Genomic DNA, 23819 nt, shown 5'->3' with positions numbered 1-23819 from the left:
AACTTCTAAAGGAAATCAAAATCCAACTCCAGTGTGATTCTTTAAAAATTTGACCTTTGCCACAGCAAACCTGTTGGTCCCATAAAAATTAGATCTACTGCCGCAGTGTTTTGAAGCAAAGTTAATTTTAGGGCAATATTTTTCAAGGTTAAAAGGACAGGGAAATGATTGGGTATGAAATTGAAAGGAACAGACTGTGTCAAATGTTAATATAATTTAACTAGCAATCAAAAGAGAGAGCTGGTAGGAATTTAAACTTTAAAACCAAGAATTAAATGTTTATGAGGAGAGACTGCTTTGTGATGTGGAAAAAGTAGGGTTTACTTTAACTGTTTGGTTATCGTTGGGGTTTTAATGATGCATTGCTCACGGTAGTAATCAGCATTTTGTAGGTATGAAATGCAAACATAAATGGCTTACACAAGCTACTGCCATTTTTAATTTTCATTGCTTGATTATGGCCTTTGAAACATGCACAGAGTAATATGTTACCTAACAAAACTTTATCTTTGGAGAGAATATGTTTCTTTGCTCTATAAATGATGACATAAAACTCAATTTATAAATCTGACTCCATTGTTTAGAATCCCATTGATAGGAGACTTAATCATTCTCTACTGAGGAAAATACAGAAGAACTCCTTTTTAACGAGTGGAGATCTCTTAGCATACTCTGAGACAGTGGGAACAAGGAGAACCCAATTCCATTCCTACCACCCCCTCCAGTGCTGGGAAGTTTAGTGAGTCTCTGAAAATAATGCCTACTCCGTGGTATGGCAGTAGGAGCAGAAGGGTGGTGTGTGTAGATGTTGAAACTGGCTTGGCATGTGCTGGCAGAAATGAGCCGGTTGAAATACGAGTGTATAAAGCTTGCTTCTTACACGGTGTCTCATGGAACAAGAGTCTTAATTCTCGGAGGCAATGGGTTTCCCTCCTTGGTCTCTGTGCAGGGCCCCTGGGCAAGAGCTTTTGCCTGACTACTTTATCGGGCTACGCCATCCTGAAGAACAGGGTTGAGGAAAGACGAAGGGAGTCGGGACGGGGCAGAAGAGCTCCTTGAGGGCGATGATAGACCTGCTTATACCATTAGTATAAGCAGAAGCGAATGTTCCATCGTCTGGGATACAGTGCCCTCCTGTCAACAGCTGCTTCAAAGAGCAGCCCATCTGTAGGGAACAAGGGGGAAGGAACTGACTTTCAGCCAGGTCTCTTATGGCCAAAGAACTTCACTGTGGGATGTTAACTCGCCCATGGTTGGACATTCCTGAGACTCCCAGAAGATTCCATGACTTGTCATGCCTGGATACAAAAGGCGATCCCTGGACTGGAGGTCAGTGCCGTGCCTGCCTTGTAGGTGGGAGGCAAGTCTCTGTTGGGTTGTGAGTGTGTCTGAGTGGAAGTGGTCACAGCAGTGGCTGGGCCTGAATAATGTCGGGAAGCTTTAGAGACAGAGCGAGCTGAGAACATCTCAAGTCTCCCATAAATGGTGTCCAATCCTGGTATCTCTATAGAAGAACAGTTACAGTGGTCTTTAAAAGGGTTTTGAGGACAAACAGAAGAGTTCCTTGAAAATAACTGAACCAACTCTTTGATTCCTGAATGTGACTCCAAGGAGAGTCCCCGTTGCCATGTTTTCTGAATTCTAGTTCGTGAATCACATACTGTTCTTGCCTTGTACCATCCGCTTGCTTCAAGCTATTACTGAAAACATAATAGCATTTCGTCCTTTTTTGGTGTGCTCGTCCAAAGTACAATCTTCAGGTAGAAAATCATTATCAATCGATTTTGAGAAAAGGCTTTTCTACCTATTTCATGTTCTGCACAGTATTGTCTGTAGCTCTGGATCTCTTTCTAACTTGCTATATATATATATATATATATGCCATATATATATATATGTACACATGTACATGTATATATGTACATGTACATGTATGTATCTGTGTGTGTGTGTGTATATATATGTATATATATATATATATATGGCATTTTCAGGCCGTAACACTATTCTGTATGTAGGGGTTACTATCAAAATTCCCAGTCACTGCACAAAACAATGGAGTCCATGATACTGTCTTTGTAGAACTAATATACTCTTAATCTGGAAGGAGGTTTTAGAGCATATAAATTTTAACTTTTTCTTCTACAGTCTTCTATAGAATACCAAAAAATGTATATAACCTTATCTAGCACATGATTTTTATCTATCCTTTTCCCTTTTATATGATTCACAGTAGAAATCTATGTTTGTAATATAGGTTTACCTATGAAATAGCTCCAGTATTTACTGTCATGGAAATGATTCTTCTTAAGAAAATGTACGAAATTATTGGCTGGCAAGAAAAAGAAGCAGACGGAATATTTGCACCTGGTAAGAAAAAGCAAGAAATCATTTCTCTAAACTGAATAAAATATCTACTAGGAGACACTCAAAATATATTTCAACAAATACTATTATTTTTGAGAGATAAATGTTCATGCATCATTGTGTTAGTTATAATTATGAACAAAATTTCCATAAATCTAAAAGTTATGAATTGTGGTATTTGACGTTTCTCTCAACACTTTCAAGGAAAGACATTTTTAAAATGATGTTGGTGCGGGACGCCGAGGTGGCTTAGTCGGTTAAGGGTCTGCCTTCTGCTCATGTCATGATCCCGTGGTTCTGGGATCGAGCAAGGGCTCCTTGCTCAGTGGGGAGTCTGCTTCTCTTTTTGCCTGCTACTCCCCCTGCTTGTGCGTGCTTTCTCTCTATCTAATAAATAAATAAAATCTTTAAAAAATAAGATACGATAATGTTGGTGATTTGGCACCATTTTCGTTTCAGAAAGCTCTCAAATGATGATTTCAATAAACACTTCTGATATTTGAAATTAGGTTAACATTACTATTTCTCTTGCATAGGTGGAAGTATAGCCAACCTTTACGGTATATTAGTAGCCCGTTATAAGCAATATCCGGAGATAAAAAGACAAGGCATGACTGCACTGCCATGCATCGTGTTATTGGTTTCTGAACAAGTAAGTATCAAGTTTAGATTTTTCCAACTTTTAAGAGTCTTCTGGGATAAACTGAAAGGTAATTGGAAGTCAGAGAATATTAGCTTCACTCTAACAATATATAGATTCAGTAATCTCTGTGTCTGGGTCTGCATATTGATATTAGAAAGAAAAAAAAAAACAACTTTCCAGTCAATATAGGCTCTAGAGATTAGCAATACAGATAATTCAGGATTAAAATTTAATTTCAAAATATGAGAAACTGACAAAAATGTAATTATAAATATAAAGCATTGTGCTCTTTACAAAAAAAAATCAAGCTATAAAAATTTTAAAGACTTAATGATTCTCTTTATCATTGAATGTAGGGAAAAATGTGATTGATGTTTTATTTTCCCAGTGAGGATCAAAGGAATCAGTTAAAGAGAAGGGCTTATTTTTATAGACTAGGTCCTCAGCCAAATGTTTCTGATATTGACAGTGTATCCACTGATGTCTCCTTTTGTTTTAGTGTTCCAGTCTTGTGCACAGCATCAACACTTCTTTAAAAAAAAAAAATCGATTCATCCCTTTAATAAATCTGGTCACATTTTTCTTTTCCACCTCAGCAACATTTGTGACATTAAAATGTAATAGTTGTCCCAGTTTGAGAATTCCACCTAAAAGAGCCTGGAAACACAGGGTTTTCTTTGAAATGTCTCTGTGTTTGCAATATGCTTCTATGACCAAACTCAAATTGGCATATATAGAGGCATATTATCAAGTTGGAGACCACTGCTGCGTGATTAATGTCATTTACTGTAAAACATAAGATGCTGGCTTACAAATGTCATTTTCATCATTTGACAGGTTTTTGTTTTTGTTTTTGTTTTTTTGCATAGAAGGAGTAAATATGCTGAATTCCCATAATGTAGATTTAAAAAGTCATTTCCTATTTAATTGGTGCATTCTCCATGGAAATGAAGCATTGTTAGGGTTTTAAATTTCTGCATTTTTTTTCTTTCATATATCTGGTCTTTTCCTGGCAACTAAAAATAACTGGGTCCAAGTTTAGATCTTGAGCTGCTAATACCTCCATCTTACTGATATTATTTACACCAGGCAGAATGATACAAGGAAATAGTTATTTAGAAGGCAAGAAGTCAAAGTTGGTGTCAAAGTCAAAATTAAGAATTGCAGGTATCAGAAGAATCAATGGATTTCTCCAAGCCTAATGCATATATATATATATATATATATATATATATATATATCTGTAATGCAAGAGTTTTAACTGTCTGGAAAATGTAAGGATTTTATCACTGGAGATTATTATTACTAGATTTATAAGTGACATGACATTCTATGTGTATGGAGAACTAGAATATTCAAACTCCCGTTGTGTGATGGTGCCTTCTAAAATGGGCATCACAACCTCCTTCATCTGAACAAATGTCATGATGAGGGTCTGGAAATGAGCCTTGAGACCCGTACGTGCGTATATAGAAATGTACATGCGCAAACCCATTCAAAGTTACGTGTTTATGCTCCCAAATGCACTAGTGTGAATCATCATGGAATGCAGAGAAATGAATGCCTTTTATATTTTCATTTTTGCCCAAGGGTCATTATTCAGTTAAAAAAGCTGCAGCAATCCTTGGTATTGGAACTGACAATGTAATTGAAGTAAAATGCGATGAAAGGTATGTTTCTAACACAGTCTCAAAAATCGTTATTATCATTATGCTTCATAGATTAAAATCCTATTTCCTATTCCAATTTTTAACAAGAATACTCTCCCAGTTTCAATAAATTTTAACTGCCATCAGTATGAAAGAAGTATCAAAGTCATCCTATCCTATTCTTAACATTTCTTTACTTAATATAGTCTTATACAAGTGGGACTGTCTCTATCTTCCCTATTTTAAGTATACTGAATTAAATGCAATATAAATACACATAAAATATAATAATATTTGTAGATAAAAATTCAACTGCTTCAGCAATCTACAAAGTAAAAAAGTGTTTCTGTTTTCCTTGAATACCATGTTTCAGAAATAAATAATATGACAAATATTACATATATTCTGAGGATCATTTTTATGCTTATCAAATGTACTCATACATCAATTCTGTGTGTATTCTATAACTTGCTTTCATAGATTTTTTTTGGTTTTAGAATATGTTTTATAAATCTTACCTCATGAATTCATGCAGACCTTATTCTTTTTTAATTACTTCAGAGTTTTACACTTTATAAATGTTACAGAATTCAGAAATCTTATTTTAAAAGACACTTAAGGGTTTCCCCCTAGATGTTAGTGTTTAAGAATAATGATTAAATAAATATCATTGTATAAAATATTTGAGAGTCTGTGTTTGAATATCTCAGATGAATTCCTAGAAACTGAATTATTGATTCAAAGAATGTCTGGATTTACAATTTCATAAAGATTTTTTATTTACCCTTCAAACATTTTTAAGTTAATTGATGCTCTTATCTACAGTGCCAACCCTGAATATTAACAATACTTTTAGCATTGAAAATTCTGACCAGAAATTGTGTATAATTGTGATTTGTCTGTTCATGTGCTTTGCCCATTTTTCATTGGTTGTTTATTGTTTGTTATCGGCTTGTAAGGAATCTTTAGGTATTTAGAAAATCTGAAACATAAAATAAATGAATATAAAGTATCTTGCAGATGTGTTTCATAAGTTTATTATTCAGTACTTTGTCATAAGTTGTTTGATTTTCTTTATATATTTTGGGTACATTTCCTGAGAATCACCCCTGCCCAAGATACTTTATATCTTTTTTATTATTATGAATGGGATATGCTCTTATTTATTCACAACAATTTGTTTATAGAAATAGGAATATGATTTACTCCTGTAAGCACCCAGTTGCTCAACATTCTTACTATTTTCATAAGCTTTTTAATACATAATTTTAGGTTTTCCTGGTATACTGCCATACGTACTCCCATTAGGGTTTTTTTCCTCTTTCCTTTTTTCTTCTCTTTTCTTTTTTCTTCGCTTCCCCTTCCTTCCATCCTTCCTTCCTTCTTTCCTTCCTTTCTTTTTCCTTTCTTTCTTTTTCTTTCTATCATACATTTAAATAACAGATAATTTCTTCAGAGAAAAATGCTTAATACTGATGGTAGTGAGCATCCTGATGTTAGTGGGAATGCTTCTAGTGAGTCATCAGTTGGCATGCTGGGTTTCAGTCTGATACCTGGATCAAGTAGATGAGTCTTAACTTGTTTCCCTCCGGTATTTGCTTTGAAGAAATGTGAAGGCCATCCCTCCCCAACTGGATACCTGATATTTATACCTTGATGTCAAGAGGCTTTTACTTTTTTTTTAAGTTTTTATTTAAATTCCAGTTACTTAACATACAGTGTAATATTAGGTACTGGTGTACAATATAGTGATTCAACACTACCGTGCAACACCAGTGCTCTTCACAACTAGAGCCCTCCTTCATCCCCATCACCTGTTTCACCCATCCCCCACACACCTCCCATCTGGTGACCATCAGTTTGTTCTCTAGAGCAGAAAGTCTATTTCATGGTTTGCCTCTCTCCCCATTTGCTCATTTGTTTTGTTTCCTAAATTCTGCATACGAGTGAAATCACATGGTATTTGTCTTTCTCTGACTGACTTACTTTGCTTAGTGTAATACCCTCTAGCTCCATCCACGTCGTTGCAAATGGCAGAATTTCATTCTTTTTTATGGCTGCATAATAGTCCATTGTGTATATATACCATGACTTTTTTTTCCCCCCCTCAGATCTTGGGTTAGGTTAGGGTTACAGCCAGGGTAAGGGTGAGGGTATGTGCCAGAGAAAAGGTTTTTACTTTAAACTGCTCAGTAGGGAGCGTGCTTCTCTCTCTCCCTCTGCCCTTCCCCCTGCTTGTATGTTTGCTCTCTCTCTCTCTCTCTGATAAATAAATAAATAAGTCTTTAGAAATAAAATATATTAAGTTGAAATTTAATCACTTGAAAGAAAGGTTATCATTCTACATCTTTCTTAGAAAGCTTACGTAATGCAAATTTTAAGATGACTGAATAGCACACTAAACATTCTTTAATTCAACATGATATTTACTATTAGTTTTTGGGAACTGAACATTTACCCAATATCTGTTTATGGACATATAAATGCCTTAGGGAAACACTAAAAACTAATTGTTTTTAGTCTTGTGTATCATTTATTCTTCTCATTGGTAGAATTGGTATGCGTAGTCAAATACTCATAATAAATCAGTGTGTATTTGTATTTTTAAGGGGAAAGATGATTCCAGCTGAGTTAGAGAAAAATATATTACAAGCTAAAACAAAGGTATGTTCTCTAGCTCCATACTTAACATGTAAATTCATTTTTATTTTCTTTACCTATTTTCATTGGTGGAAAACAACTGGTAAGGTAATTACCTCGAGAAATAAGATAATCCCTAAATATAGGAAATTCCTTATAAAATTAAAGTGAAATAATTAAGATTGCAGTATTTCTCTCCATAATTTTCTGTCAGATATCCAATGAAAAGTTATCAGGACATGGACTTCATAAAGGAATTTGGTCATCTCATGGTATTATTTTGCAAAAATAAATTTGGAGAGAAATGTAATAACTGAAACTTAGAGGCAGTGATATGAGTTCCTTTTATGGTTACACTACTTCCTCCAATCCTGGAGATACCTCAGAATATTCCAAATTGTTAGGTACTTAGGGTTTGTGTCCAAGTCTTCCAGCTTCCTGATGCCAGGAGTGCAGTGGTGAAGCGACAGGACTATTCCTGTGCCTCCCGAGGCCGTGCCCACAGCTCAGCTTGTGTCATCACCAGGGCCAGACTCCTTTCTGTGTCACAGCCACAGCCGGCACCACAGTGTTTGGGGCCTTTGACCCTCTCCACGACATCGCCGATATTTGTGAGACACACGGACTCTGGATGCACGTGGATGTGAGTCCCCTCCTTTAGTCTGACTCAAAACTACCGCTTTAAAAAATGTGTCCTATGAGCAGTCCTTAGAATCACTTCATTGGCATTGCAGGCCCGACGAAGTTTTCTCTGGAAACTCATTTTTGTAATGAACAAAATAGACTTAATATATTAGCCTGGAAAGAGCTACAAATGTATCAGTGTTTTTAATTAGCCCAAACCTCTCTTCGACGTGTGCAAGTAGGGAAAGGGGCAGAGGGAGAGGAAGAGAATTTCAAGCTGACTCCATGCTGAGCGTAGAACCCAATGTGGGGCTCAACCTCAGGACCCTGAGATCATGACCTGAGCCAAAATCAAGAGTCGGGTGCTTAACCAACTGAGCCACCCTGGTGCCCCTTAAACCTGACTTTAAATCAAAAGAAGATTTAGTCCATTACTCTAATAAACATTTTAAAATTAATGCCTATTGAGGAAATCACAATTTTTGATGCTATTAATTTAGTACAATGACTTTGGGCAAAACTTTCTTCAGCTTTGGTAAGAGTTAGACAAATTTAAAGTTATACAATCTGGTAGAGATGTTAATTTTTCTGTGGTATTGCCAAATTTGATGCCAACCTTTTTATCTGTCTCTGGAAATTATACAGAAGGTGTTTGAATTAATTAGAAACCTTTATTAAGCTTTACCATGACACGAATAGGCAATGAGAATTCATAGGAGGAAATTTTAAAATGCATTGTTCTTATAAGGAGTATAATGATAGCCAAGTTTATAATTATCTAGCACAGCAATTAAGGCTTCATCAACTTTTGAAATCAATTTAACATGGGAAAAAGTCGCCGATGCTATTTAAAAAGAAAGAATTAATAGAAGAACGAATATCTTTTGTACCTGTAGGCAGCCTGGGGAGGTGGACTGTTGCTGTCCAGAAACCACGCCCATAAACTCAGTGGCATTGAAAGGTAAGACCTGCACCATTACTTGTGAAAGCAAAATAACCTGTTTAGGCTTCTATTCTCTTTCATTAGACCTTGAGTGCTGATTGAAGCTGTTTTATCACCTAGGGCCAACTCTGTGAGCTGGAATCCACATAAACTCATGGGTGTCCCCCTTCAGTGCTCTGCTATCCTGATCCGGGAAAAAGTAAATGATTTCTGTCTTTCTTCCTTTCTTTTTTTTTCTTTTTAATATTATATTTATTTATTTGACAGAGAGAGATCACAAGTAGGCAGAGAGGCAGGCAGAGAGAGGGGGACCAGGCTCCCCACCGAGCAGAGAGCCCGATGTGGGGCTCGATCCCATAATCCCATGACCCCGGGATCATGACCCCGAGCCAAAGGCAGAGGCCCTAACCCACTGAACCACCCAGGCGCCCCTCTTTTTTTTTTTTTTTTAAAGATTTTATTTATTTGAGAGAGAGAGACAGTGAAAGAGGGAATACAAGCAGGGGGAGTGGGAGAGGGAGAAGCAGGCTTCCCACGGAGCAGGGAGCCTGATGTGGGGCTCGATCCCAGGACCCTGGGATTATGACCTGAGCCGAAGGCAAATGCTTAACGACTGAGCCACCCAGGCACCCAGTGATTCCTTTTTTTAATTAGTGTGGTGATGGATGTCTTGGTAAAGACTAGCTTCATTGTGAATGTTTAAGACCAAAATAATTATGGCCTCATTGAATTAGCACAGTGCTGCACAATTTGCCCTCCTAAACTGATCCTTCCCCCTTGATCTTTAAGTAGCAGCCACTGGGCCATTGAGGTGCCACAAGACCAAATGACTTTAAGCACAGGTGTTAACTCCATGTGTGGATAAGATCTGGGATCACACAGTGGGTGGTGATAGGGTCTACAGAAAACCTGATCGCTCATGCCCCACTTATTAAAAACACCATGAACAAAATGTGTCTTAGGGATCACATATGGCCGACTGGGGCCTTTTGTTATTTCAGAGTGTAGGGCCAAAAATGTCGCTCATTTTAAATGCAGATAAGTATGAGTTACTGCAATATATTTAGCATAGAAATCACAAATTTATGGGTTGCATGAAATTATTATCTCCTTATACTTTTTTGTGTTTTATCTCCATCAGTAGTAAACCCAATGTTACACAAAGAGATAAGCCCAAGATCTCCTCCAAGAGGGATGCAGTGATAAAATGCAGCTTAGGAATTCTTATCTCCATGTCATTGTCAGAAATGCAAATTCATTTTGTGTAGTATCATTTATAGCTTTGTTTTCTTTCCTACTCACCAGCAATCCAAAGACTTTGGATGTAAAAATAAAGTGTCTGTGTTCTTAAAATAAACTGCATTGACTTTAAGGCAGTCCTCAGTCTTTTTTACAAAAAATTATTTTAATTTATTTTTAAATAGTATTCAAATTCCAGTTAGTTAACATACAGTGTACAATATAGAGATTCAATACATTTATGCAACACCCGGTGCTCATCCCAAGTGCCCTCCTTAATCCCCATCACCTATGTTGCCCATCTGTCCCACTACCTCCCCTCTGAGGATCATCAGTTTGTCCTCTATAGTTAAGAGTGTGTTTCTTGATTTACTTCTCTCTCTCAGCCATAAAAAAGAATGAATTTTGCCTTTTGCAACAATGTGAATGGAGCTAGATGGCATCTTGCTTAAGCAAATAAGTCAGTGAGAGAAAGATAAATACCATATGATCTCACTTCTGTGTAGAATTTAAGAAACTCACTCTTGAGAAACCAATGCCCACTTTGTCTCCTCTTTTTTTTTTTTTAAGATTTTATTTATTTGTCAGAGAGAGAGCACAAGCTGGGGGAGCAGCAGGCAGAGCAGGCAGAGGGAGAAGCAGGCTCCCGGCCTAGCAAGGAGCCCCATGCGGGACTCAATCCCAGGACCCTGAGATCATGACCTGAGACAATGGCAGCAGCTTAATCAACTGAGTCACCCAGGCTTCCCCACCACTCTGCCTCTTCTGAGAGAGTCTTTGTTCGTTCTCAGAAGTGCAGGCTGGAACTTTGAGTTCCGCTTCAGACTGTGAAGTTGGCCACATGGCAGCCATATTCTTTCAATACCCCATCAATAAAAGGGCAGCTGCCTTGTGTTTGAAGCCTGAAGGTTAATAAGCTACTCCTTCCTGTCTGTTCCTGTGTGTCCCATACCCAGAAATGACAGTTTGACTACATTTGTTTTCTTTAAGACACTTCGGAGTGTGCTCCCTCTTCCTGTCGCTGACAGGGCTGTCCTCAACGTTCAGATTTCTGATACCTTTCTGTTTAGGACTCAAAAACAAATGTTTTGCTGTCTTCCCTGGTTTCTTCACCCATAATGAGTGTGTACATTTTATTCTCTTACCACATATCATCTGTTCCTCAAAGAAGTTCAGTTTCTGTTTTCTTGTTTTATACTCCTTTGTATCTTTTCCTAAAGACAGATAGATTGTCAGTGGAGGGAGAACAGAACCCCCAGACTACTAAAGCTTTCACTATTTTTAAGGTCATCTCTGGAAAATAAGGCTATTGTGGTGTATCCTTAAATTAAGAGGAGCATTTCATTCTTATCTATTAAACCATCTGAGTGCCTAAGGTTTCACACTAGACCATTTTGACTCATGCCTTAATGAGCCTTTTAAACCAAGTATATTCAATGTTAATATAGTTTCTGATGCTGAAAAGGTACTATAAGTATATATATTTTGCTGTAACGCTACATAAAATACAATTAAAACTAATTTAAAATTTCTTTTATATAATTGTGTAAGGGAAAGGAAGTGCCATGTGTTTTTGAAATGAAGTGCTAATCATGTCAATCTCTTTCATCCAGAAGGACTTTTTCGTAATGCAAAACGGAAACCCATTCAGTGGCTCCTCATCGCTTTTAGGATGGGCATTGAAATCCCTGACGCGGCCTACAGGGCCTGGGAGGTCCAGCCCGTGCCCTTCTCGGCTCTCCCATTCATCTTGTGCTTCCTTTTGCTTTCTGCCCTTGATATCCCTTGACCTGCCCTCACTTCCACGAAGGAGCCATCAGCTCGTCCCCTGTGACCTTGGCAGGAGTTTCTCCTCCTACCTACCAGGGTCTGGCTCCACTTTGTCTCCCACACCTTCCCCCAGCATCTTCCTAGTTGAGCTCCTACTGAACTAGAAAATGACTTTTCGCTGGAAGCCTTCCTAGACCTGACGAAGTGAAATCCTTGGTCCTTAGAGCAGAATATCCCAATACTGTGAAATTCCTTTCTAACACTTATCCTGGGTACAATGTCACATCCACATATGCCACATTTGGTTTGGTGTCCAACCCACCCAACCTCCAGCAGCCCAGGTTGTGAGGTCAGTGGGGCAGGGCATTCCCACCCTTGCTCGCCACAACTCCATGGCCCCGCACAGCGCGAGACAGTTGGGGGTAACTATGACTAACTGTAGCTGACTCATCACATCAGGGGAGTAGATAAAACCTATACTGATTATATGTTTTAAAGTATTTTAAATAGTCTCCAGCTCTTGCTAACATAACATTAAAAAGGGAGTTTGAAATAGACTAAAGAGAAAATATTTTCATGTGTAAGGAGGATTCCCAACATGTAGACACTAAGGCACTCTTTTCAAGGTATCATTTCTATTCCTTTTCCCCTAACTACTTCCGTTCTTGCCACCACATTGTGCTCCTTTGCCTATATCCACAAGCCTATCCTAAACAAAGGAGTGTGAGATTTTTCCTTTGAAGTTAGCCTTCCACAAACTCCAAGAGAGATCCCAGATCGATCACTGTTAGGTTATGTGACCTTGAAAATTGCTCAATATGTTGACGTATCCGTTTCCTCAGTCTGCAAAAATGATACACAATAGAACCTCAGCTGTGAGTTTTCTGTGAGGCTCAAATGATGTACTATTTGTGAAGAGGCCAGTTATAATAAACACATAATAAATATATTGTTATTTGCTTCTTGTATGAAAGTTGCGCTTCATGTCTACTTAAACAGTACCCCATCTGCGCATGTGCATTTGCCTGGGTCGTGCTCTCTCTGCACACACCCTTTGAGAAAAGCCTCTCTTTAACTGGGGGGACGGGAAGCATACCTTTTCTTTAGTGATTTCTTCTTCTTCTTCTTCTTCTTCTTCTTCTTCTTCTTCTTCTTCTTTAAGATTTTATTTATTTATTTGACAGACAGAGATCACAAGTAGGCAGAGAGGCAGGCAGAGAGAGGGGGAAGCAGGCTCCCCGCTGAGCAGAGAGCCCGATGCGGGGCTGGATCCCAGGACCCTGGGATCATGACCTGAGCCAAAAGCAGAGGCTTTAACCCACTGAGCCACTCAGGTGCCCCTCTAGTGATTACTTCTTAACCATCCAAAGCAAATGTTTCTCCATTCTTTCAACATCTTTTACGTGAGAAGCAGAAAATTAAATGAATGGATTACTTTATTCTCTACCTACTGTGACTATCAGAGCACTTTGCTGACAGGGCCCGGAACGGCTGATTCATGGGATAGTTTAGTGCAAGTAAACGAGGCCCTCAGTTCTCATTAACTTCAATACACGGTAGCAAGTGGTTTCAAAAGAACAGCAAAACCTCAAGGACTCTGAGAAAAGTTAGAGAGAAATAGAGAAATCGTGTTAATCCAATTACACCATCTGTTGTTCCAGATAAACCCAAAGAACAACTTAGATGCACTAAAATCCTAGAAAAGTAGCATTTTTTATATAAGATGAACAAAATTCTCTTTAAAAGTACATGTACTGAGTAACATACAGAATTGTTGAATCACTACATTGCACACCTGAAACGAATATAACACCGTATGTTAACTTTACTGGAATTAAAATACAAAAGTTCCTAAAATTTTAAAAAATAAAATAAATGAAGGTAACCCCCCAAAAAGTGCAGGTAGAGTAGAAATGCTAAGTTAACTGAAATAAATAATGGTGGTTTCTTATTGAAATGTATATAACCTGCATGTAGCTATATTATCCCTTCTTTAGGGTCTTCTGGAAGCATGCAACCAGATGCGAGCTGGCTATCTTTTCCAGCCAGATAAACTCTACAATGTGGACTTTGACACGGGGGATAAAACTATTCAGTGCGGCCGACGTGTTGATGTCTTTAAGCTGTGGTTAATGTGGAAAGCAAAGGTAGGAATTTGTCATCCCTTTTATTAGGTCCTCTTCATTTGGATAAAGAGTATAGACTATTCCATTCTTTTTAGAGTTCTGTTTGGGCGTCTCTTCCAAAGCTTTAGCCTCCTTATTTTCCTAAACATCTCTCAAGGAAACCTCTATATTTCTAATTACAGATGACAAGTTGGCTTCTCAGGTCTAAATTCTAACTGAGGTGGAAAAAAATTTGGCATGTTCCACTGTCATTATATACTCTACCGAACTGTAGGAATAAAAATCTGTTAAGAATATAAACTTGTCTGCAACTTTTTAAAAAAACGATTTTTCCCTCCTCCTCCTTGGAATTGTTAATAGTCAGGTAGACTTGAAGTCAACATAGATTCTCAGATGTGAGCCCTTACTTATTACATGAATGTGCAGTCTACCTTGGAGTCAAGGTCAGCAGATGGTCTCTCCAAAGATTATGACCACAGCAGGACATGTTCTGTACCCTTCGCCTGCCCCTTATTTGTAACTTTTCACTGAAATAATTGGCATGCTTTCAGAAGCTGTTTCTATCACTCCATTCCCAATCCTCCATAGAAAGATTGGACACTGGGTTCTGTGCAGGTGAAAGTTCTGACGTGAGCTAACGCCGTCTATAATGTATTACTAACGCTGCTGTTTGAGTTGAAGTCTTTTTTGTGGTTGTTGTTATTAGAAATCTATTAGCACCAGAGACATCTCTTTTCACAGAAGTCACCCAGCAGTAACCTAATGTGTAGTCTGCACTCTCATACAAGATTATTAGTTACTCAGGAAGACAATCAGCCATTAGTTTGTCTTGGAGGTTCGCTGATAATTTTCACTATTTGAAGATAGGCATTCTCTAAGTTCTTTTTCTGAAGGTTTTTAGATATCCACTTTGGAAATTTTGTTCAACTTGCTTTAAAAAATATTCTAAGTTCAAATATTTGCAAACACAAAGCCCAAAATTTTGTGTAGCTCTCTCAGACACTGGAAAATCCAAATACCCCTCAGTCTGACTCTGTATAGATTTTATTTATGTAAATATTCTTCTGGGACTTCTGAATTCTATAAGACGTTGCTGGTTCTGCCAAAGCCTAGCTGTCAGTCACGGCATATACCTTGACTTACCTTAAACAAGTATGTACCCCTAGATACTGGCCAACAGGTTTATCCTTAAACTAGCAACTGCTCAATATGTACCAAAATATTTAAGAAGGAAATTATGTATATAAGGGATTATGAAAAGGATCATACAGTTCATCTATACCTTTATACAATAAAGGAGTGGCATTTAACCTTGTTAATGCAATCCACAGTAAGAAATACATTTTATGTTGTGGCCCAATAATTACATGCACACACATAATTAAAACAAAAGTTTCAGGAAAATATGATATATAATATGAAATTCTCTAATATTTTTTTATCTTACTCTTTCTCTTTGAAAGAAAAGCTGGTGTGACCCACTTCACTGGTTCTATTACCTGCTAATGGCTTGTGAACCTGCAGTTCAAAAGGTACAGATGAGCACATTCGGCCTGGATTAAGCCAGACCATCAGAGAATTGTGTACTTGGGCCACCTTGTCTGGCCTTCTACAAAGCAGATATGACCAATGAATATTTAGTTTCTATATTTATGTACTTCATCCTTCCTGTAAACACAGGTTTCTGAATCAGAGGAAGATCAACTATTTACTTAGAGAAGATCTCAGTGTCAGTTTCCAACACCCCTGGTTCCCCTCAGGATGACACGGCAAGGCCGTGGCACATCTAAGTGTCAAAAGGAGATTTCTACCATAGGACAGAGACCTGCGATTAGGAGACTGGAATCTTGTACATCAGCTGCCACCCAGCCTGAGAGAGAGGGAGGGAAGGAGAGAGAGCTCATGTTAACGTCCTGAATGCTAAGGAATCTTCTTTTGGTGGAGAAAAGGAAGTCTCTATCCCATTCTACCCCAGCATGAAAAGTATCTGACTCCTGGGGAGATAAAGATTTTATTACCCTTTCAGTGGGCGCAGATGATTACATAAAAACTCAGTATACCCAGGAATGGAAATGCTTTTCCCATGAAAAAAAAACATGTCTCACCCTGAAAATCAAGTTCAGGAAATAGCCATGGCAGGTTGGAAAGAGAGTTGACTTGCAAGTTTGAAAAATTCCGTTTTGTCCTCCTTTGCTCTAATTAAGCAATGAATACTTCATTGATGGTAGAAAGAGGAGCCATTGTTAATGAAATTCATATTTCCTATAACATACTCTGATAGGTTATAAAAATAAGGAGAAAATCATATAATAATATAAGATGCTACATTGACTATGTATGCAAAAGCAAATATAACACAAAAGCTTCCTTTTACATCGATTTTTCTACAGGAGTTGGACTGGTTTTGGATTCATAAAATGAATCTGTTTTGGCCATGAGAATGCTGCAGGGAGTTTAATTGTCCAAAAGCCCCATCTGCTTCTCTTAAATTCATAATTATGTTTGCCCAGGAGCTGTTTCCCGGAGTTTTCTCCCAGCCAGTGACTGAGCTTGTCAGGGATGCTAAGGCCTTCCCCTTCCCGAGACGCATAAGCCTCTGCTGACAGCTGACTTGCTGTGAGGCCTCCCCAGTGGCCTTTCTGAATTTTCCTCAGACTTCATGGTAGTCTAGTGAGCTCCCCCCACTTAGCCTCCCTTTCCCCTTCACTTAGGGCCTGACTTCTTCAGAGCCTAACCAGCTCCTCCTACTGTCTTCCTCCCAGCTACTGCCACTAATGAAACCCTGGTACCTTTAATCTCGTCATGATGTCTGCTTTTTGGAGAACATGAGCTAACAAGGACCAATAAAGCTTAAATTACCAGTGCCATTGCCTTTAATGTTCAACTTTTATAGATTTTTTTCACAGAGCTTAAAGATGCATTGGTAATATGGACACATACCTTGATATTTTTCAATGGCAGCTCAGTACGCATGAACGCCACCGAAAGCTCTATATGCACAATCCTGGAGAGAAGCAAACCGTACGGTGATCACTTCAGTGACCCTTGGCCTCATTTATTCAGAATCAAAAGCAGGAACATTCTTCATCAGTAAATTTCTGTTAACTATTCCCCTTCCCTTCTTAACTGTTTATAGCTTCCCCAGAAAACCAGATTGCCCTCAAAGAAGAATTGCTGGCATTTCCGATGAAAACGTGGTTATCACAAGAAATGAGTCCATTGATAGGGAATCATTCCTATTAAGCATTTCAGATCTAACAATGCCTTTTCCAAATGTTTCTGCAAAATTGTGAGATTGGTTCTAACTACATATTCATATAATTACATTTTTTACATATATTATATTTGTATATATAAAACATACCTATTATACATATTATACAAACTATACATGTATATTTCCTGTGGAGAAAGGCATTGAAGGCATTGAAAAGGGTAAGGAGTGAAGGGAACAAAGTCTGTTGGAAACAAGGTCTGGTTTGAGCATGAAGTGTGGTTTCTTTCTTTCTTTTTTCTTTTTTTTTTTTTTTTTTAGATTTTATTTATTTATTTGACAGAGAGAACACAAGTAGGCAGAGAGGCAGGCAGAGGGAGAGGGAGAAACGGGCTCATCACTGAGCAGAGAGCCCGATGTGGGGCTTGATCCCAGGACCCTGAGATCATGACCTGAAACGAAGGCAGCTAGCTGCCCAATCGACTGAGCCACGCAGGCGCCCCTGAAGTGTGGTTTCTTAGGTCTCTTGGCATCCCTGATGGCTCAGTTGTGTTCACCTGTACTTGCACTGAGAATCACGGAGCTCCGTATAGCACTGGGCTGGTGGAATTCTCTGCTCATTGAACATGGCAAATGCTGTGTGTGACTAGGGTGGCAGGACATGGAAGTTGCGTGTATCTCCTCAGCTCACATGCATGGTCCATGTTCTCATGAAGGACACTTTCCCTACTCTACCTACAAACACAAGCCCAAGGCAAAACTTTAAAGAATTTCAGAACAGCAACGGCGGAGAATTAAATTAAGCACAAAACCCTTCTGAGTATAGGGCCTGTGTGACTGTGCAGGTTGTATACCCGTGAAGCCAGCTCTGATGATAAAGGCTTACGTATTCTACCACTTCATATGATTGTAAAGCCAGAATAACCATGAATGCATATCCTCAGCTTGGGCTATAGGTGTGTGGACAGACGCAAAGAGATCAGCTGGGAAGCAGTTTCAATAATGGGGGAGAGACTGACTGGGCCGGCAGCGGACAGGTTAAGGTAGATTAGATTCTAATTACATTTTGAAGGTAAACCTGATGAAATTTACCAAAATATTAGATGTGGACTAGGAGAAAAAGCAGATCAAGGATACAAGAGCTTTAAAGTTTGGGGCTTTAGCAACTAGAGGATCAACTTAATACATTATTGACATTGGAAAGACTGTGGAGAAACAAGTTTGTGTAGAAAGATCAGGAATTGAGTCTTGGGCATGTCATTTTGAGGTGTTCATTAGTCATTACAGTGGAGGTTTGAATAAGCAGTTGAATATTAAAGTATGAGATTCAGAGAGAAGATCTCAGAGGAAAACATAAGTGGGAAAGTGGGAAAAGTCACCCCTTTTGTATTCCATGAGACAACAGAAATCACCAAGGAAGAAGGTGGATGGAGACACACTGGACAATTCTGTGCCTCGGTTGCCCACCTCATAGGGTTCTTCTAAGAGTAAACTGAACCAAGTGTGTCAAGCACTGAACTACATGCCTGTGAGGTAGCAGAAGCTCAACCGCCATTAATTTTGAAATACATTCTGCTGGCAAGTATGCAAAGGGCTTTCTTTGTAGTATTTCCTCCACTGTTGTAATAGTATATGTAATTTTAAAAAAATGTCCTCTACCTACTAGACAGATGAAAATTACATGTCAAAATATTTAGCAAACCTATAGATCTAGACACTGGGGCATGGAAGGCTAAATAACTGGCCTGAAGTTCCCAGACAGTAGGGATCAAAGTGGGATGAGGAGCTGGCGATAAAAATGAAGTGATAATGGAGAACACCTACCAGGAGTAAGATAATAATCACATTATGAATCAAGTACATTTATTTATTTATTTATTTATTGAAACGTACATTTAAATAACTGTAATCAATTTCAGGAACTTTTTCAATGTAATTTAAAGGAACTTACTTTTGAATGGAAACTTTGATTTTGTTTTTCTTATAGGGGACCCGTGGCTTCGAGGCACAGATCAACAGATATATGGAACTTGCAAAATACTTCTATAAGGTTTTGAAGAAAAAAGATAACTTTAAGCTTGTGTTTGATGCAGAGGTAAGGATGTCTTTTTTTTTTTTTAAATAATTTACTGGATTTATACTTTGTTTTCTAAGTATTCTTACCTGATTCTTACCTGGGATAATTTTAAAAGTATACTTAGCAATTATCATAAATATTTTATCTTATCTAAATGCAAACCATTTAGGTTTTAAAACCCGTTTCATTTAAGTTTTATGTCTTATAAGTCAAGGGTTCTAAAGACTTTTATTTGACAATTATATTCAATATTTTCATTTTTAAGACAATTTAAACTGTTTGGTTATAATTGCTTTTCTGATTTCTCTGGCATAGAATAAGAGTAATTTAATTGTTTCTGGCTTTTTTCTCATATGTTATAATATGCAGCTGGGTTTCTGGACAGTAGGTCATAGGAGAAGGTGGACTTCGAATTATAATACTCTTTGGTAGATCATTATTAAGCCACTAAGTAGATATTAATGAAAAAATTGAGATTTTTTTTGTCAGAATTATGTCCATTTTCCTCCCCAAGTCCCACTCAACCATCCAATGGCATGAAACCATTTTAATAAGAACAACTGTTAGGAAAAAAAATATGCTTTGTCTGTCTTCGAAATTGTCTTCCACTGACTATATTATTATCTTAATTTTTGTGACTCTCTTGCAGTCTTAAGTGGAAACTAGAAGTAAAGAAGTCTGTTTTTAAAAATTTGATTTAATTTTTAAATTTTTCTAGAGAGAGAGAGGAAGGGAAGGGTCAGAGGGAGAAAGAGAGAGAAAGAATCTTAAGCAGGCTCCAGTGGGACCCCACATGGGGCTGGATCTCATGACCCTGAGATCAAGACCTGAGTTGAAATCAAGGATCAGATGCTTAACCATTTGAGCCACTCAGGTGCCCAAAACCGTTTTTTTTTTTTTTTTTTTTTAATACTATACATCCTCTACTAGTTTGTTTTCCTCTCTGGAATGAGCTTAAATTTAAGTAAAGTTCTCTTCCATTTTTTATCTATGTGAAAGACACCCAGTCACTGAAACCAGAAAACTTGAATTCATCTTGAAAAGCTAACAGAGAGAGCTTAATTATTTCTGTCGAAGATTTTGAAAATGTGAACCCTCCTCTCTGTACCCACAGCCACTGCTTTAGTGAAGTCTTCTCCATTCCCTCCTGGCTTACATTCAGAGCCTCATATTCTAATATCTAATATTCTTCCCTCTTTACTTGTTCTCTTCTCTAATCCATTATCCATATTTCAATCCAAAGAACCTTTCTCAAATGTGAAACTGGAACTAGCATTGTTGTGTAAAATATTTTGAGGAATGGTCATGGAGTGGGTGGTTGACGATCTCTGAGGGAACTGAGAGACCAGAGCACACCGAGGATGACCTGGCTGGAGAGGAAAATCATCAAGAATTGTGGTAGGAGAGGTTTTCGAGAAAGACAGCAAGAGCCTGTGACAGATTAGGCACTCTATGAGGACAGTGACCATTTTTGTTGTCTCTGTGTCTAGATTCTGACATGTATTAGGTCCTTAAAAACTATTTTTAAATATATTAATAATGAAATTCATTAAAATACCTCTGAAATGCTTAAGGAATTAGGTATGGTTTTAAGGATACTTACACAATTTTTATGTTTGATTTAGCCTGAGTTCACCAATGTCTGCTTCTGGTATTTTCCACCAAGACTTAAACATATCCCAAAAGGTTTTGAAAGAGATCAAGAACTCCAAAAGGCAAGTGTGTGTGTGTGTGTGTGTGTGTGTGTGTGTTGTTTTTAATTTTAATATTGACTTTTAAATAATGTTTCTCTATGTTAGTTTGACCGGCTAGTACATGGTGGTCATGTGGTCCCAAGCCACTAATTTAATACTTGTATAGAGATGCGCTCAGTCTCAACATGTCAGTCATTTTGCAAATTAATCCAGTCATAACTTATATAATTGAAAAATATTTATTGAGTGCTTAATATGCAATATGCTGTGTTTCCTACTCTTTGCTTAATCTATTCATCAATTAATATATATCAGATGTTCCAGTAGGAGTTAGAGGTATGAAATGAATTAGACAGAATCCCAGTCCTAGGTTGGCTGAGAAAGCTTAGTAGGAGAGAAGACAAGAATATAAATAACCACAATTCCGAACAGCAGTAGAAGAGGTAGTTGGAGAAGTGTTACAAAATTTTAAATACTTAACAAAAGATCATCTGAGCAAGAATGTGAGATTTTATTAGAGAACAATGAACAATAATACTAAAAAAAATCTAAATGAATATCATAGCAAGGGGGATATTTCGTCTTTACCTGAATGATATATGTTAAAATAAAGAAGATCACCACCAATGTATGTAATTATCGCATATATTTATTGTAAGTTCTTAACGAACCTTAAGCATGCACCCCAGATAGACATTTTACTTTGAGTTATGCCAACGTCATGACCACTTATGTTGGGTAACGTGAGCAGCCCCCACACACCGAACACAAACTATCTGATTTGGGTGTTTAAGACGTTCTGCTTTTTCTGTCATCAAAATTGCCCTGGGCTTGGAAGTCCTAAGTGAAAATAAAGATTGTTTAGTTTGGCTGTTTGCTTCTCCTGATATCACTTGTTTAATTATTTTATGGTTCGGGGCAAGTTTTAAGTGAAACCCGTCACAGTTTTCTAAATCTGTACACGTGATCTTCCGTGAGGGCAATGACCGCTGGCTGAGAGCCAGCGTATACACAGACTGGCAACCTGGCCCCCAAAGTGCACGGTGCCGCTCACTTGCCAGAGAGCGGTCTCTCTTCGGGGCATGTTCCTGGACGGAAGGCAAGGGGAAGACCGTGACACAATCCCATACAATATTGTGGGCAATACTAATACCGATTATTTTATGATCATCTTGGTTAACTAGAATATTCAGTAGGGAAGGACACTACATTTGTCCTGACTACATTATTTGGTCCTGACTACATAAATGTAAGTCATAAGTCATGAATAGCATCTGCAGCATTTTAAAAGTGAACTGTGTGCAGAAGCTGAAGTTTTGAGAAAAGGAGCAGGTTGGAGACTTCTAGAATGCCCTCCTCTGGCTTTCCCAAACACTAGTGCCACTTTGCCCTCTAATAATAACCCAAGATCACTAATGCGATCCAGTCTCACACGTGTGCTGTACAGGACAGTTACGCAGACGGAATTTGTTTCTGTGAAATTTACAAAGTAACTATGTATTTGCTGCAAAATAGTGACCTTGTAGAAAAACTCAACATGTAATACAATGAAAGTGACAATACCAAAATACGCTATTTTTTCCCATTTCCTGTTTCTTCTCACATCTTTCTCAGATCCTTCTATTTGAATTGCCATATAAATATAAGCAAAATGTCACACAATCTTCTTTAATGCATTCTAGCACATTTATATTATTTTATGCATTTGGTCATTGTGAATCATGAAGTAACGAGAGCTACAGTACAAATATAGAACATGCTGGGTGTATTTTTTCCCCTATACTAAGCCTCTTCTTAAAAATTATCCCTGATTGGGGCGCCTGGGTGGCTCAGTGGGTTAAAGCCTCTGCCTTCGGCTCAGGTCATGATCCCAGGGTCCTGGGATCGAGGCCCGAATCGGGCTCTCTGCTCAGCAGGGAGCCTGCTTCCCTTCCTCTCTCTCTCTGCCTGCCTCTCTGCCTACTTGTGTTCTCTGTCTGTCAAATAAATAAATAAAATCTTAAAAAAAAATTATCCCTGATAGTTTTTAATTGCCTGCTATTTACTCTGAACTAATTATAGTTATGTAAGCCATCTAGAATGTGGGAGAGCATGTACTTGTAAAATTACCTTCTAATAATATTTACATTTACACACAGATTGCTCCAAAGATTAAAGCACAGATGGTAGAGGCCGGCACAGCTATGATAAACTACCAGCCATGTGGGGACAAAGTAAATTTTTTTCGAATGGTTTTTTCTAACCCTGCCACGAGACGAGCAGATGTTGACTATCTTATTGATGAAATTGAAAGACTTGGAAAGGATTTATGAGACTTCAATATGAGCTTGGATACAAGTGTGAACAGCAACTTTAAAAAATCTGCTGCTAAAGATAACAAGAGAGGAATCCTGTAAGTGGCATATCCTCTTTTAGAACTCAAGATTCTCTTTTATCCTTTGCTATCTAAGACGATGAAAGGGAAGCCAGTTCACTGAAGATAGATAAGTTCAAGTTCATTCATGTTTTTGTTATTTTCATTAATGTGATCAGAATTATTGAAAATCTGTTAAATGTCAGTTACTTTTCTTGGTGTGTTCAGAGTACACCAGTGGGTGAGGAAGACAAATATCCCTCCATTAGAGGATTTTTGTAAAGGAAGTTCCATTGCGGGCATCCAGTAACTTGGCATGTATTTACATGTTGGAATTAACTGAATAAAGACTTCCTGAATTGAAATCGTTTTCAATATCACTTGGTAGTATTCTGTCTCCGTAAAAAATAAAACCATACACAGCACATTTCTCTTTTTCAAACAGATCAGATGAATAAGGTATTCTGTATTTTGGAGCCG

At 37.9% G+C, this 23819-nt stretch overlaps 1 protein-coding gene across 1 annotated transcript in view; it reads left to right on the top strand.

The window, feature by feature from the left end:
- Positions 1–23298, top strand: part of LOC308354237 (glutamate decarboxylase 1-like) — a gene marked incomplete at both ends in the record, with an annotated part of 29084 nt that extends 5786 nt beyond the window's left edge. The window contains 10 exons of the mRNA XM_080821601.1: positions 2258–2370; positions 2904–3019; positions 4601–4680; positions 7269–7323; positions 7826–7942; positions 8820–8884; positions 8987–9065; positions 13873–14022; positions 19203–19310; positions 23125–23298. Coding sequence (XP_080677727.1) covers positions 2258–2370; positions 2904–3019; positions 4601–4680; positions 7269–7323; positions 7826–7942; positions 8820–8884; positions 8987–9065; positions 13873–14022; positions 19203–19310; positions 23125–23298 — 1057 coding nt within the window. The remainder of the gene's footprint in view (positions 1–2257; positions 2371–2903; positions 3020–4600; positions 4681–7268; positions 7324–7825; positions 7943–8819; positions 8885–8986; positions 9066–13872; positions 14023–19202; positions 19311–23124) is intronic.
- Positions 23299–23819: the final 521 nt, after the last annotated feature.

Source organism: Martes martes (genome assembly GCF_963455335.1).
Source record: "Martes martes genome assembly, chromosome: 13".
NCBI classification, from domain to species: Eukaryota; Metazoa; Chordata; class Mammalia; order Carnivora; family Mustelidae; genus Martes; species Martes martes.
The sequence above is the reverse complement of the archived record's forward strand: the minus strand, read 5'-3'. Positions and strand labels throughout refer to the sequence as shown.